Source organism: Tupaia chinensis, unplaced genomic scaffold (assembly GCF_000334495.1).
Source record: "Tupaia chinensis unplaced genomic scaffold, TupChi_1.0 Scaffold000215_1, whole genome shotgun sequence".
Lineage (NCBI taxonomy): Eukaryota > Metazoa > Chordata > Mammalia > Scandentia > Tupaiidae > Tupaia > Tupaia belangeri.
Window position 1 is genome coordinate 2,151,637 of NW_006159690.1, and position 16,903 is coordinate 2,168,539.

The 16,903-nt window shown below is 36.9% G+C and overlaps 1 protein-coding gene across 2 annotated transcripts in view; it reads left to right on the forward strand.

Moving 5' to 3' along the window:
* The window catches only part of ATG4C (autophagy related 4C cysteine peptidase), a 90,623-nt gene that overhangs the window by 37,554 nt on the left and 36,166 nt on the right, over positions 1–16,903 (forward strand). For both annotated transcript variants that reach the window (XR_003549255.1, XM_014587484.2), the window contains exons 5-8: positions 4,055–4,288; positions 6,351–6,681; positions 9,481–9,551; positions 13,697–13,833. Coding sequence is in view for 1 of the 2 variants with exons in the window: in XM_014587484.2 (XP_014442970.1) it covers positions 4,055–4,288; positions 6,351–6,681; positions 9,481–9,551; positions 13,697–13,833 (773 nt within the window). In the remaining variant the exon portion in view is untranslated. The remainder of the gene's footprint in view (positions 1–4,054; positions 4,289–6,350; positions 6,682–9,480; positions 9,552–13,696; positions 13,834–16,903) is intronic.

Sequence of the window (16,903 nt, forward strand, 5' to 3'; positions counted from 1 at the left end):
TTGTCTCCAAATATTTTTTCTTCTTTTTTAAAAATTTTATTACTTTTAAAAATTTGTTATAGAGCACATGCACTCACCAGAGAGATGAGGGAAAGACCAGAGAGAGAGAGAAAGCAAGCTGTCAGGTCCAGGACTTGAACCGTAGTCAGCCATGTGGGAATTCAGCAACTTAACCACCACACCACCTGCTGACCTCTTTTTTTTTTCTTCTTTAATTACATATATACTAACTTGCATGAACTTTTGCCACAGTTCATTGGTATTCTTATAATTATAAAATGTTTTTTTTTTGCTTGTTTTATTTAAGATGGTTCCTGTTCCTTTGTTTTCACCAAATTCACTAATCTTCCTCAACAGCATCCAATCTGCTTATAAATTTCAGTGTTTTTATTGTGAATATTGTATATTTCATGTCTAGAAGTTCCAGATTGAACTATTGAATTAAGTGTTTTTTTTTAATCTTTCATGTCTCTACTTTTTTGAACATATGGAATACAATTGCAATAAATTTTAATGTTCTATTTTGATAATCTTAGCTTTTATTTAAGCTCTGGGTCAAATTTTTTATTTTTGCTATAGGGCACATGTACTCATGTGAGAGAGAGAGAGAGAAAAAGAGAGAGAAATCACCGCCCCAGGGGAATGGCTATGCCACAATCCCTTACTCTTCTGTTCTCCTCTTGGGATTTAGGTTGGCATCTGGCTGCCTTATCCTCCATGCCACCTTCTGGCCTAGGGAGAGAGGTACCTTTGATAGGGTCTCACTATTGCAATCCTGTGCTCCAGCCTCCCAGTTAGTTATGATTATAGGCATAGGTAACTGTACTGACATTCTCAGGTCCAGGATGTGAACCCAGGGCTCCCATGTGGCCCAGAGAATATTTTATCTTAAGAAAAAAAAAATTAAAAGTCACAGGGAGACACAGTGGGAGCCAGAGCAAGAGAGAAATGGAGAGAAGGAGCCAGAGGGAGCCCTACCCACTAGAAATTATTCTGGAGGGGGAAATCTCAGCAGAAAATCTTCATTTTTGGTCAAGGAAAGCAGTATTTCACAGCTCAAGTTCAGTATCTATCTCAGGATCGAATCTAACAATTTCAATAGCTGTACTCTTTGAGGTTTGTTTTGCATTTTTTTTTTCTGATGATTTCTCAAGTACCTTGTTTCATTGTGAATTTTTATTGTTCTTGTTGTTTTTTTGTTTGTTTGGAAAAATCAGCCTTGACTAAATCCTCAATTTTTTTTTTTTTTGGAGAGGTTTTTGCTATAGGGTGTGTGCGCTCGCCAGGTAGACAGAGAGAGACAGAGAGACAGAAAGCGAGAAATCACCCCCCCCCAGGGGGGATGGCCATGCCGCAATCCCTTCTTCTCCATTCTACTCTCGGGATCTTGGGCACACATGCACACACGCCTGGTGTGCGTTTAAGCCACCAGGTCTGGGATGTGAACTGCGGTCGACTACGTGGGAGTCCAGCGACATAGCCATTACGTCAACTGCTGGTCCCTAAATCCTCAATTTTATTGGCAATTTTATTCATTTTCTATGAACAACTTTCTTTCCTTTTCTTTCAAAAATTATTCATTCTTCTTAAAGCTCTAATCTCAAGCCTCTTCTATCATAAAAAACAAAAGTAAAGCAAAACAAACCCTGTCTCTTTTGGTTTAATTTATCTTACATTCACCAAACAAATTTTTATTTTACATCTCATATGGTCTGAATTCTGCTTCATGCTGAAGATACAGAAATAAACATATTCTTCCTCTTCCAGAGTATTTGAAATCTGGAAGGGAGGCTAGTGTATGTATTAAAAAATGAGCATAATTAAAAGACAAAGTCGTCAAAAAATAGAATCATGGGGTCCGTGTTAGAGCAGAAAGCCAATGGGGCAATGAAGTTCATTCAGTCCTAGAAGTTTTCCAATTATATTTAGCGTATATATTAAAAGGAGACAGTATCTTAAAAGATAAGGAATTGGGGCCAGCAGATGGCGTAACAGTTAAGTTGCTGGACTCCCACATGGCCACCGTGGTTCAAATCCCAGACCCAGCAGCTTGAAACTCACACTGGGCATATGTAAGTGCGTGCCCAAGATCCTAAGAAGAGAATGGAGGTGAAGGGATTGAGATGCAGCCATCTCTATGGGGGGGTGGTGATTTCTTGCTTCCTGTCTCTTTGGTAAGTACACATACTCTATATCAAAAATCTCTCTAAAAAAAGGCCAAAAAACAGAAAGATAAGGAATTAATAATTTCCTAAAGGTAGGAGATTATGAACTGGCAAGGATGAGGTGTGAGAGTTATGCACTATTGTATCAAATTTCAAATAAGTTTAAGTGTCTAACGTAGAAAATGTGGACATATGTGACATGGTCAATTTTTTTTTTTTTTGAGAGGTTTTTGCTATAGGATGCATGCGCTCGCCAGACAGAGAGAGACAGAGAGAAAGTGAGAAATCACTCCCTGGGGGGATGGCCACACCGCGATCCCTTCTCCTCCATTCTCCTCTCAGGATCTTGGGCACGCATGCACACGCACCTGGCGTGAGTTTTAAGCCACCGGGTCCGGGACTTGAACCGCGGTCAACTACGTGGGAGTCCAGCAACATAGCCATTACGCTAACTGCTGGTTCCCTGACATGGTCAATTTTCAGGCACTGTTATTTTGATTGATTTCAAACTATTTATTTATTTTGTTTTTTGTTTGTTCATTTGGTTGGTTTTGTTTTGCTTGAGAGAGATTTTTGCTATAGGATGTATGTACTCACCAGAGAAACAGGGAGAGACAGAGACAGAAAGCAAGAAATCACCCCCCAAGGTGTGCTACGATCCCTTCTCCTCCACTTTCCTCTTAGGATTTTGGGCACACATGCACATGCGCTTGGCATGCGTTTTAAGCCGCTGGGTCTGAGACTTGAACCAGGTCGACTATGTGGGAGTCCATTGATGTAAACATTATGCCATCTGCTGGTCCCAATTTCAAACTTTATTTAATGCATTGACAGAAAGTCATTGATAATGGAGTCTGATATTCATATACTTACTATTGAAGCTGTTTGTGTCAACCTACCCACTAAGTTGAATATCGATGAAGTGACAGTGATTGTAAGTTTTCAGAATGAACTTGAAGAGAGGTATGGGTACAGGAAGAATGAGAGATAAAAGCATGATAATACTTCGTTCGCTTAAAATATCTTGCAGAAGGACATTGGAAGTTGACTGCTTTGGAATTGAGAGTTGTAGTTTGATTTATCTACTCTATCCCATCCACCCACCAAACTAATATTTATTAGGATCTACTTAGGTTACCCATTGTACTGCATGCCAAGGTTGTAAAGATGACTGAGATTTTCTTGGAATAATGAAGAAATGATAGTTAATTCTGAGAACAGTGGCAGACAATGGCTATAGCTTTTACATTGAAATAGTATTAGAGATAATTGATCTGGAAAAGACTGTAATCATGATATATGTAGCTGACAACAATTTGTGAAAGTTATGTTTGAACATAAAATACTGATATTTTAAGGACTTTTAAATTCTTACTCTTTAGCTTGTTAACGTGATTTTATAATTTCAGTGTAAATGTACATAACAATACAGTGTCACATTTTATTTAATTTTAAAAACTAGTTTATGTGATTATATACATTTTTACATTTTGACAAGTTTGAACATTTTATTTGCAAATCAGATTTCAGGGAGCTCTATTGTGTATATCCAAGCCAAATGAAGAAAAAAGAAAATATATTTTTATATCATCCCATCATCAAAAAGTTGATTATATGTAGAATATATGATATTGTTGACAGTGGTGTTATACATAATGCCTTATATTAATTATCTCTGCTTTCTATAAAGCATTTCAGCATTCATTCTCATTTGATTTTCATAATAGCCTGATTAAGCAGAATAAGGTTTATATTCTAAAATCGGAAAAAAACAAGGATGTGAAGGATTGTGACATACTTTATATCTTAAGGCAGTCATGTTAATATGTTACCATTATTGACATATCTTTGGTTATCTCTGGACTACAGTTTATGCTTTTATTTTGTAGATGAAAATAAAGCATTATCTGCAAGATCAGGATGCACAATAGAAGATCATGTAATTGCAGGAAATGTAGAAGAATTTCGTAGAGATTTCATTTCTAGAATATGGCTGACTTACAGGGAAGAATTTCCTCCAATAGAAGGCTCGGCTTTGACAACAGACTGTGGTTGGGGCTGTACATTGAGAACTGGACAGATGCTATTGGCTCAGGGGCTCATACTACATTTTCTTGGTAGAGGTAAATCAAATCTCTGTTGTTTGTTGTTGTCTGCAGTTTTAACTCCAGCTTGCAAATGGCATAAAATTCTCTGAGGTTAATGTCTTGACTCCCTGATGTTTTTCTAAAATTGTGACTAATCTCAAATATTACATTTTTATTGAACTAGACCAGACGTGACTTACATGTGAATTTTCATGATCTCTCTTTCAAAAGAACAGGCTAAATATACCTGTTATTCTTGGTTATCACTATGAATTAAGTTATTCATTTTTTTTAATTGCCAGGGTGTGTGTGCACACCAGAGAGAGAGAGAATACATCCCACAGTGGGGCATGTTCATGCTGTGGTACCTTTTTCGTTCATTTCTCCATGCCATCAGGATTTTTGGCACTCATGCACTTGTACCTGGTGTGTTTTCAAGCCACTGGGACTGAGATTTGAACTGTGGTTAGCCATGTGGAATCTTGCTCTTCATGCACAGCACTTAACCTTGTTCTATGGGCTGGCTGTAAGTTAGTACAATTTTTAGTAGACTTTGGATTTTTGTTGTTGTTGTTGTAATTATTTCTTGTCTCTTGGTTGAACTCTCTTTAGTATCTTCAGTTCAGTAAGTCCTGGCCAGGTCAATAATGGTGACTTTGGTGAGATTATACACATACACACAATTTCTCTTTCTTTCTCTCTCTCTCTCTCTATGTGTATGTATGTATATAGCCAGAGGGTATAGATATTTGCCAAAGAGAGGCAAAGGGAGAGAGAGAAGAAGAAAGAGCCCTTTAGTGGGACATGGTCATGCTGCAGTTCCTTCTCTATTTCTCCCACCTTGTTACAATTTGGGGCCACATGAACACTTGCCTATCATGTTTTTCAAGTCACTGGGGCTGGGATTCAAACAGTGGCTGGCCATGTAAGGTGCAGCTCCCTTAATCAGTAGGCTGTGGGGCCAGCCCAGGAAAAAATATTTTGAAATAAATATGAAGTTTCTATAGTCAGACTTCTATCCTAATATGTAATCTAAACAAAATCCTCTTTCTGAAGAAATCCTCTCCAATGCTATAACTGATAGTAAATATGTTTGTTGTGGATTTTTGTAGTCAAGACTGGATGTCTGATAATCATTCTTGTAATGGAACACAAAAGTATTCCATCTCAGTACTGTCACAGAAAAGAAAGAGAGACCAGCAGATGGCGTAATGGGTACATTGCTGGACTGTGACATAGTCAACTGCCGTTCAAGTCCTGGACCTGATGGCTTAAACTCATGCCAGGCGTGTGTGCATGTATACCCAGAATCCTAAGAGGAGAATGGAGGAGAAGGGATTGTAACATGGCCATTCTCCCCGGGATAGGGAGTGATTTATTGCTCTATGTTTCTTTATCACTCTCTGTCTCTCCTACAAGTGCACATGCCCTATTGCAAAAATCTCTCTAAAAAAAAAAAAGAAAAGAAAGAAAAGGATATTATAGAATTGTGTCATTGTACTCGTTTACTATATTTTTCTTTCTTTTGCCTTTTACTTGGGTAATATTTTTCCTTTGCTGTATGCAATATAATCCTATTTTAGAAATTTTGGAAACCACAGAAAAGTCTAGAGAATAACTTTCTCACTCAAATATAAACATTGTTATGTTGATATATTTTCTTTGCTAATACCTTTGTTTTTGTAAAGCAGCTGTATTGAGGTATAATCTATTAGATTGTTAAGAAAGTCATGACGTATTTTTCTATGCAAAAATGTGTTATGACTTTCCTGACAACCCAATACATGCCACAGATTCACTCATTCAAAGTGAATTATTTCATGGTTCTTAGTATATTTACAGAGTCCCACAACTAAAACCATAGTCTAATTTTAGAACAGTTTCATCATGCCCCCGAGAAATTTATACCCATTAGCAGCCATTTCCAATATGTCCCCATCAACAACTGTGAATCTCTTTTCTGTATTTGCTTGTTTCTGAGTTTGCTATTTTAGTTTAGTAAGCAGTATGACTTTAAATGTTGCATACTGATTCAGTAGAATTGTGTGAAGTCTAACTATTTAAAAGCTCTGAACACCTTGCTTTGGAACTACTATAGCTTGGACCTGGCCTGATGCTTTGAATATTGAAAATTCAGACTCTGAATCATGGACCTCCCACACTGTAAAAAAATTTACTGCATCAGTTGAAGCATCACTTTCAGGGGAAAGAGAACTCAAAACCCCAACAATTTCTCTGAAGGAAACAATTGAGAAGTATTCTGATGATCACGAAATACGAAATGAAATTTATCACAGGAAAATCATCTCTTGGTTTGGTGATTCTCCCTTGGCTCTCTTTGGTTTACATCAGCTAATAGAGTATGGAAAGAAATCTGGGAAAAAAGCCGGAGATTGGTATGGACCAGCTGTGGTTGCTCATATTTTGAGGTAAAATTGTTTTAACATCTTTTATTCTGTGACATAGGTCCTTAGGCACAGACACAATGATTTTGTAATGTTTATATGTAATTGCAACTTTTTAAAAAATAATTTATTTATTTTTTATCATTATTGTTATTTTCACATGAGTTTGCCAGAGAACAACAGAGAGGGAGAGTGAGAAAGCAAGCCACCAGGTCCAGCATTCGAACCACAGTCAGCCATGTAGGAATTCCAGTGCCTTAACCACCAGGTCACCTGCTGGCTCCTGTAATTGCAACTTTTTGAGTCTTTAACTGTATGCAAATGTTAGAAAGCAGCTTTCATTTGCTAATAGGGAAAAAAAACAAGACACATTGTGACTCTAGTTACATGTAATTTATCTAGTGACAATTTTTTCTTCCATTGCTCATAGGTGCAGATATCCAAGGTTTCTTTCTAACTAGATTTACATTAGACTACATTATTAAGTTCTAAAAAGCTATCTCTTATAGCCTTGGAACATGCATAACACTACAGTTTTTTTTTTTTTAAGTAGTATAACCTGGGGGCTGTAATGTACTGATAGTGTAATGAAATGTCAAGAGCTAAAATTGATGTTTTCAGCATTTCTTTGCACAGATCAGATTCTTGTGAATTGTAAATGTATGGGACTATTAATATTATAATTATATCATAGTGCAAGTATAGGGTCTGTGACATTCAGTGTGGTTAGAAAGAAGTCGGAAGTCAAATTTTACTTTAGTTCAGTTTTTTATGTGTCATTTTTTTAGTTTTAAAAAATTAATTATTATGTGTTTCATTATTATTAAAAACCAAATCATTAACTATGTCACCCGAGTAGTATGTTTTGGTAAATTTACTCCATGTAGAATCATATATAAATGTAAAATTATTATAGGATATTTTTGCATTTTATAGTCTAGATGCTTACTATTGAAAAAGTATATGTCTAAATGTTACTGTTCTTCAAGAATTTTCTTCTTTTTTATGAGAGAGGGAGAAATGATCAATGAGGAGGGAGAGAGACAAAGATAGGTTTCTTTTTCTGATAGTTTTACTGTGTTATGATCCTCCTGTCCCAGCCCCCTAGTAAGCAAGGAATACAGGTGTGCACAGCCATACCAGATGTGTTTAGGTTGGCTTGGGAACCAAACCCAGGTCTTCTTGTGGCTTCCATCCTCCAAAGTGCTGGCAGTACCTGTGTGCCACTGCAGCGGAGCCTGTCTAATGTTATTAATTGAACTGTTTGTAATAATATCAATTCTGACTTAGTATGGCAGTTGTAAAAGCATGAACATGAAAGCATAGTTTGTACCTTTCAAGATGTTTTCTACCCCAGGGGTCAGTAAACTTTTTTATGTAAAGTGGCAAATAGTACATTTCTTATGCTTTGCAGACCTTATAGGTTTCTGTTGCCCATTTTTCTTCTCTCTCTTTTTGTCAATCCTTTAATACTCAGAATCATTGTATAGCTTGCAGATGGAGCAGAAACAGGCCTGTGGTCCATAGTTCGTCAGTTTCTCTTCTATACTAACACACAGGGACAGAAATATTAGGGCATTTTAAGTTAAAGAATTATAGAGGTTAAATAAGATTATTCATATTTTCAAAATTTGTATAACTTCCTTGTAAAGATACTGGTATTGTGATTTCTTTCACACTCAGAAATATTTATAGAAATTCAGACCTTGAATGAAATTAGGAAATTTATTTGTTCAGTTCATATAGGTTTTGAATGAAGGAAAAAAACTCATATTGTTTATATGTTTATATTGTTAAAAGAAAACATTTTTTTTTAAGTATACTAGAGGACAAACATAGTAATTCACTCCTCCTCTGTATTATGTTAATAGGAATCAAACCTGAAATCATACTAATATTACTACTTAGAAAATATTTATATAGCCAGGTAAGGGGTTGAGAGAAATCCTTTATGTAGGGGGGGGGGATACAGCTTTATATACACTAATTTTTAAAAACATTTTATATTTTAATATTCTTTGAGTAATTTAGTATAATACTCAACTTTGAAAAATACTTGATTTCTGATACCATTCTGGTGATAGTTTTTGCTTATGTGTTTGTGTGATAGAGAGGTATGAGTATTCATGAGAGAGAAAGAGAGAGAAGCATACCACGGCAGGATCTGGTCATGTCGTGATCCCCTTCCTGTCCGACCCCTGAGGATCCTAGGCACACAAACACACCTGGCCTGTTTCAGGTCAACCGGGCCAGAGAATCAAACCACGGTGGGCCACATGGCTTCCAGCACCACAGTCCAGCATGCAACTGATGTGCCAGAGGCTGAGCCCAAATGATGATTATTATTATTATTATTATTATTTTTAGATTTTTGCCATAGGGTGCATGAGAAAGAGAGAGAGAGAGAGGCGAGAGAGAGAGAGCGAGAGAGAGAGAGAGAGAAACAAACAGTGAGAGGCAGACAGAAGGAAAGTGAGAAATCTCCAGCAGGGCAGATGGCTATACCACAGTCTCTTCTGCTCCATTTTCCTCTAGGGATTTCGGGCACACATGCTCATGTGCCCAGTGTGATTTTCAAGCTGCTGGGTCTGGGACTCAAACTGCAGTCAGCCATGTGGGAGTCCCACACCTTAACCATCATGCCACTTGCTGTCCCCAGATGATGATTTCGGATAGCAGGCACTAAATGGTTTTGGGTAGCAGGCACTATAGGTTAAAGAGGAAAGTCAAGACAATGATGGCTTTTTTCCTCTCCAAATGAAATCTTTAGTTACCCACTGGGAATGTTAGTGTCTTAAAGAATGGTGTTTGTTATTTTCTTAGAAAAGCAGTTGAAGAAGCAAGACACCCTGATTTACAAGGAATAACTATTTATGTTGCACAAGATTGTACAGGTAAGGAATATGTGTATAGTTCTTTTATTTTTTTTTATCTATTTTATTTATATGTCTTCAGCTTATCTTCCCAGTTGTACTTTAAATGATCAAGGAGAAAGGAATGAGAGCTTATAAACTTTTGCTCCTAAACAGCAAACATTTTAAGCACTTACAACATTTTTTAAAAATTAAAACATTCTATAAATTTTTAGTTGCAATATTAAAATAAATCCACAAAGAAAATTTCAGCCTTTCCAATGACTGCTTGAAAAGAGAGAGAAGGGAAAATGTAACGCATTTACATACTTGGGCTGCTTCTGTGCCAGGTGTTATCTAACTGGTGGCTGTGCTTCACGGAAAGAGATTTTTTAGTATATTTGATGAGGAACTGAATATGTTCATCACTAATGCTTCAGTATATCATCTAGTAATGATGCAGCTATTGTTCAGATTTTTGCTTTGTTTTGAGCCTTCTGTTTGATTACTGCTATCTTTAGCAATTTTGAAACTTTTTGGAGGATAAAACAGAGACCTTAATTTCTTTTTAAAAAAATTATTTTTATTTAATTGTATTTATTGTTATTATTATTATTTTAATTTAACCGGAGAGAGAAACAGAAAGGGAAAGTGAGAAAGCAAGCTGTCAGGTCCAGTGCTTGAACCACCATTGGCCATGTGGGAGTCCAGTGTTTTAACCACCATGCCCCCTGCTGACCCTGAGACCTTAATTTTTTTAAAAAACCATCATTTTATTTAAATTTATTTATTTATTTATTTACTTACTTAACTTACAATTTGACCAGAAAGGGACCGAGAGAGAGAGAGAGAGAGTAAGATGCCAGGTCTGGGACTTGAACCATGGCCGGCCATGTGGGAGTCCAGCACCCTTTACCACCATGCCACCTGCTGAGCCCCAAGACCTTAATTTTTTAATAAGATGAAAGGACCTTCACATAAGCCACCTTATACTGTTTATTTATTTATTTTTTTACAGCAGTGCGCTTAAGATAAAATATGCTAATGTTTGGAAAAGTTAAATGTATTTCAATCATGTTTAGTATAGGAGTAGCTACAAAATGCTTAAGGCTATCCTGATAATTACAGTTCGTATTACCAAATATAGATGCCTTTTTTCTTTTTTTTTGGTCTGTGTTAAGGTTAATTTCTTTTTTCTTTTCATCTTTTTCTCTTTTAAGAGCAAGAATGAGAGTTTTTTTTTTTAAACATTATCTTTACTATTACAGTCCAGTTAGCTAGGACTACACATAGGCGACAGTGCCTGTTTAGGTTAGGTGGGAAATCAAAACTGGGTCCCCCATGTGGTCTCAGCCTCAGTGTAGCAGCATCCTAGCAGTATACGCCACTGCAGCTGAGTCAGTTTTCTTTTAAAGAAAGACTGATAGCCGTATTTATAGCCATAGGAAAGTGAAAACTGATTTTCAGATGAGTATGTAGATTTTGCAAATACTATGTTTTTCAGGTAGGAAGACTTGCAAATAAAATTTGTCGTGTTAGGAGTTCTGATTAAGTCTAAGGATGTGTTTAAACAATTAATTATTAAATAAATATATGAATTTGCCAGTTTTTTTTACATGAAAATTTTTGAATTTATTAATCCTCTTATGAAAAATCCGCACAATCACCACAGATGGTTACTGCTTCGACTTTTTGCCAGCACCAACATTGGCCTTCGCAGTCCCCCTGACTTTCTTCATTCTGTTCTTGCGTTCCTTTCACTGTGTCCTTGCCATCTTTTTCTTCTCATAAAGCCCATGTCTTGCAAGTCTATGGGTTCATTTTTCTTTGCATAATCCAAAGAATCATAAATCATACCAAAGCCAGTTGTCTTGCCACCACCGAAGTGGGTTCTGAACCCAACCCCAAGATGACATCTGCTGTGGTCTTGCACATCTTTGCTGGTTTTTCTGTCTTAGGTCCTGTTGCCTTCCTGGTGTGAAGGACATCAAGGACCTTTTTTTTTTTCCTGTGAAGTAGTCGGTTGGTCATGAATTGCCGGTTCAGATAGTTACTGTGTCATTCATGATGGCGGTATATCCTCAGGCAGCCAGGGAAGAAAAAGCTGCTTGTTGGTTTTTATTACTATCAGTCAGCCTTGGTCTTTAATTGTTGCACATAGTTATTTAATTAACAATACAAAGTTCATCATTATAGAAATGGTGGGAACCAGCAGTTAGCGTAATGGCTATGTCACTGGACTCCCATGTAGTCGACCGCGGTTCGCGTCTCGGACCCGGTGGCTTAAAACTCACGCCGGGCGCGTGTGTGTGCGTGCCCAAGATCCCGAGAGGAGAATGAAGGAGAAGGGATTGCGGCATGACCATCCCCCCTGGGGGGTGATTTCTCGCTTTCTGTCTCTATGTCTCTCTCTGTCTGGGGAGCTCACACCTGCCCTATAGTGAAAACCTCTCCAAAAAAAAAAAAATGGTTTGTGCAATTTGAATTTGAATTTGTTTTAAAAAAATTTCATCATTCATGTTTAAGAATCCTAAGGGGAGAATTTATATTAGTGTAATTTTAATAGACTTAGGATTAGGAATTCAGTGAAGCCAGATTTTATCAATAATTTTTTCTCCTCTGTCTTTATTAATGTTTTTAAAAGTTTCATTTTTCCATTTATTTTCTCTTTTCATTCTGTATTTTCTCCCATTATAATTGCTTCTATCTCTATGGCTTTAAATAGTTAGGACTATACACTATACCCTGGGACTTTTTTCTTTTTCTTTTTTTTTAATTTCCCGGAGGGTGCATGTGCTTGCTAGAGAGAAAGAGAGGGATGGGGAGAAGACTATATTTGCTTCCACCATATCCTCCTGTTTTCCCTTGGACTACTCCACTTAGGCTGTTACACCCAGCAGGCTACCAAAACTGTTCTTATCAATAATTTAATCTTTCTCAACCCAGTGATCACTTTCTCAGTCTACATCCAGCAGCATTTGCCACAGCTGGCCATTTTTTCCTCTCCTTATTCTGTTTACTTAGTTTCCAAAGCACTACTGTGAGGGTTTTCTTTTTACTTCCCTGTCCATTCCTTTATATCTGATCATCCTTCTTTTCTTTCTGCTTTGCTTTGCTTTGCTTTTCTTATCTCCTTGACCTCTAGGCTTTGATTTTCAGTGCTCAGCCTTTAGACTTTATCTCTTTCTCTGTCTTCACTGATTTGAATTCACCCAGTCTCATGGCTTTAGAGGGCCATCAGTATGTTGGCAGTCCCCACATTTATAGGTGTATCTGATCCTCCCCTAAACTCCAGTCACATATGTCTCTAACTATCTAGTTAGAGTTCCTTTCTTTCTGGCTCTTTCTTTCTTATATATTAACTTGCCAGAGGGTATGTGCACTCACTGGAGAGAGAGAGGAAAAGAAAGAGAGTGAAGGCATCCCCATGGAGCATGCTCATGTTGCCCCCACTTCCCCTCCATTTCATCTTCCTTTTAGGATTTTGAGCATGCATGCATACGTGTCCTGGGTGTTTTTCAAGCTGATGGGGCCAGGATTCAAACTGCACTTGACCATGTGGGATTCAGCTCCTTTAGCCACTAAGCCACAGGGCTGGCATAACGGTTTCTTGCATGGGTAACACTGTCTTCAACTGAATTCCCAATTTTTCCCTTGTATGTTTTCCCTCCTTTCGTCTCTTAAGTCTTTGTAAGCTTACCTTGTTTGCTTAGGTCCAAACCCTTCAAATCATCTGTGCCTCATCTTTTATCCTCAGGCAGCCAGGGAGGGAAAAAGCCGTTGCTTTCTCTTAGTACCTTTCTGGTCACCTTATTTTAAATTGCCGCCCTCTGTCAGCGTTTTTCCATCCATACTCTGTCTTTCTCTCTTCATTTTGTTTAACAAAGTATCTGTCACCATCTGATATGTCTTATATTTTACTTATTTGTTGTCATTTCCCCTTATTAGAGTGTAGCTCAATGAGGGCAGGGATTTTTTCCTGTTTGCCCACAGCTGAAGTGCCAGTGCTGCTAGTAGCTATTTACTATATCTCTATCGAATACATACATGAGGTAGGTATTTTTAACTTGCTGGGACCTTGATACTGATGTCAGAGATCAGATGACTGGTTGGAGGGGGGGGATTAGGATGAACATGTTTCTGAAAATCATTTTAAAAATTGTAACTCATATTTATGTTTTTCTTAGTGTACAGTTCTGACGTAATTGATAAACAAAGAACTGCGATGACAGCCGATAATGCAGATGATAAAGCTGTTATTATTCTAGTTCCTGTTAGACTTGGTGGAGAAAGAACCAACACGGACTACTTAGAGTTTGTAAAGGTATGAAATAACTGCTCAGTTTTGGAGGCATTACTAGCTAATATGAATAATGCAGAAAATTTGTAGTCTTTTTTCCTCTATTAAATCAGTAGTGATGATTTTACAGTAGTACATTGTAAAGTTTGACATTAAAGATGTAAAATTTTAACATTACAAGATCAGATGTCAGTTGAAGAAGCAGTGTTCTATGACAAAATGATTAGCGTTTTTAATCTTTGTAACTAATCAAGGTGATGCAGATGCAGCGACAACCATGATTTGTAATAGCGCTATAGTTTCGTTGACTTTATGATTGGAAAAATTATGTACCTTTATTCATGAAACTAATCTTAAACTAAATCGTAATAATTACTGAATAAAACTTTCCATTAGTGCTGTATTATCTCATAATTTGTTTTCTGTGTCACTGTGAGATCAGCAAGAGGTTATTACTTCTCTAGACAGAAATAATGGAGATAGTATTGGGGTGCGGGGGTAGGTTCCAATTTTGTTTTCTTCATATTAACCAGTTCTATCTGAAGACACATAATTCTGTTTCTTGTTCCAAAAAACCGGTTTTGTTATGTTAGCATGTTTTGGGTGCCACGACATTCAGGTATGATAAAGTAACTGCTGAAATACATTGACAGTTGGTCCTTTGTATCCTCAGGTTCTGTATCCATGGATTAAATCAACTGCAGATCCAAAATATTTGAAAACATAAACTGCACAAATGAAAATAAAGTAAAAATTACATAGTAATGTTCACTTTCCCCACTCTTATTTGACATAATATTAGGAGTCCTGGCTACAGCAATTATATAAGATAAAGAAATTAAAGACATCTAATGAAAAGGAGCAAGTCAAATTGATGGCATGACTATATATATATATATATATATATACCTAAAGATTGCACCCAAAAACTCTTAGAATTGATTTTGTTGTTTTTATTTATTTATTTATTTAATTTTAAAATTGTTTTTTTGGAGAGGTTTTTGCTATAGGGCACGTGTGCTCGCCAGACAGACAGAGAGACAGAAAGTGAGAAATCACCCCCCAGGGGGGATGGCCACGCCACAATCTCTTCTCCTCTATTCTTCTCTCGGGATCTTGGGCATGCACGCACATGCACCCGGCGTGAGTTTAAGCCACCAGGTCCGGGACTCGAACCGTGGTCGACTACATGGGAGTCCAGCGACATAGCCATTACGCTAACTGCTGGTCCCAATTAATTTTGTTATAGTGTACAAAATTAACATAAAAAATCTGTAGCATTCTTATATACCAGTGATGAATTAACTAAAAAAATAAATCAAGACAGCAACCCCATTGTCAGTAATTACAAAACCAAAATCAAACCCTAGGAATAAAATTAACCAAAAAATGCAAAAGATCTCTACAATGAAAACTATAAAACACTGATGAAGAAAATGGAAGAAGACATGAAAAAAACTGAACAACTTTTCCTGTTCATGGATTGGAATATTTACTACTATTAAAATTACTACCCAAAGCAATTTACAGATTATTTGCAATTCTTATCAAAATACCAATAGCGTTCTTCACAGAAAGAGAATATAAAGTTCATAAGGAATCACAAAAGATCCATGCTGTTTTGATTATTACATCTTTATGGTATATTTTGAAGTCAGTCAGTGTGATGTCTCCAGCTTTGCTCTTCCTTCATAGCATGGTCCTGGCATAAAAGCAGACACATACACTAATGGAACAGAATAGAGATCCAATAAATAAATCTATGCATATACAGCCTACTGATTATTGACAAAGATGCCAAGAACATCACTGAGGAAAGTATAGTTGCTTCAGTAAATAATCCTGGGAAAATTAGATCTCCATATGCAAAAGAATTATGCATATCCCTCACCATATACAGAAATGAACTCAATATGGTTTAAAGACTTAAACATTAGGCCTGAAGCTAAAATTACTATAAATAGAAAAAAATGTAGGGCAACCATTTCAAGACATTGATCTGGGCCAAGATTTACCAGATACGTAAGACCTCAAAAGCACAGAAACAAGAGAAAAAATAAACAAATAGAATTAGATCAAACTAAAAACTCCTGCATAGCAAAGGAAACAATCAACAGGGTGAAGAGACAACTTGCAGAGTTGGAGAAAATATTTGCAAGCTATGCTGCTGACAAAAGATTAATAACCAGAATATATAAAGAACTCAGCTTGGGACCAGCAGATAGCATAATGGTTACATAACTGGACTCCCATGCAGTTGGCCGCAGTTTGAGTCCTGGACCCAGCGGCTTAAAACTCACACTGGGTATGTGTGTGTGCCCAAAATCCTGAGAAGAGAGGGGATTTCAACATGGCCATCCCCCTGGGGTGGGGGCGATTTCTCGCTTTCTGTCTCTGTCTCTCTGTGAGCACAAACATCTATAGCAAAAATCTCTCAAAAAAAAAAAAAAAAAAGGAACTCAGCTCCTCAGCTCACAGCAGAAAAAGAGTCTGATTTTAAAATAGGCAATCAATCTTTACAGACAGTTTTCAAAGACATACAAGTAGCCAACAAATATGTGGAAAAGTGGCCAACATCACTCTTCTTCAGGGAAATGCAAATCAAAATCACAAGGAAGTGTCACTTCACCCCAGTTAGAATGGCCATTATAAAAGAAAGCAAAGAATAATAAGTGCCGGTGAGGATGTGGAGAAAGGAGGAATCTTATACACTGTTGGTAGAATGTAAATTAGAATAGTCATTATGGTATACAATATGATGGTTCCTCAAAAAACTAAAACTAAGATAGCCTTATCCAGTAATCCCACCAAAAGGAAGGAAACCAATATGTCAAAAAGATACTTGCACGCTTGTATTTATTGCAGTACTGTACACAATAGTTAAGATATGAATGAATGAATGAATGAATAAGAAAATGTGATATATATACAAAATGGTATATTATTCATCCATAAATAAGGATGAAATATTGTACCTTGAGGCAATGTGGATGAGCCTGGAAGAAATTATGCTAAGAGAGATAATCCAGGCACTAAAAGATGATTACATGTCTCACTCATTTATGGAAGTTAGAAGATATGATTGTGTAGAAGT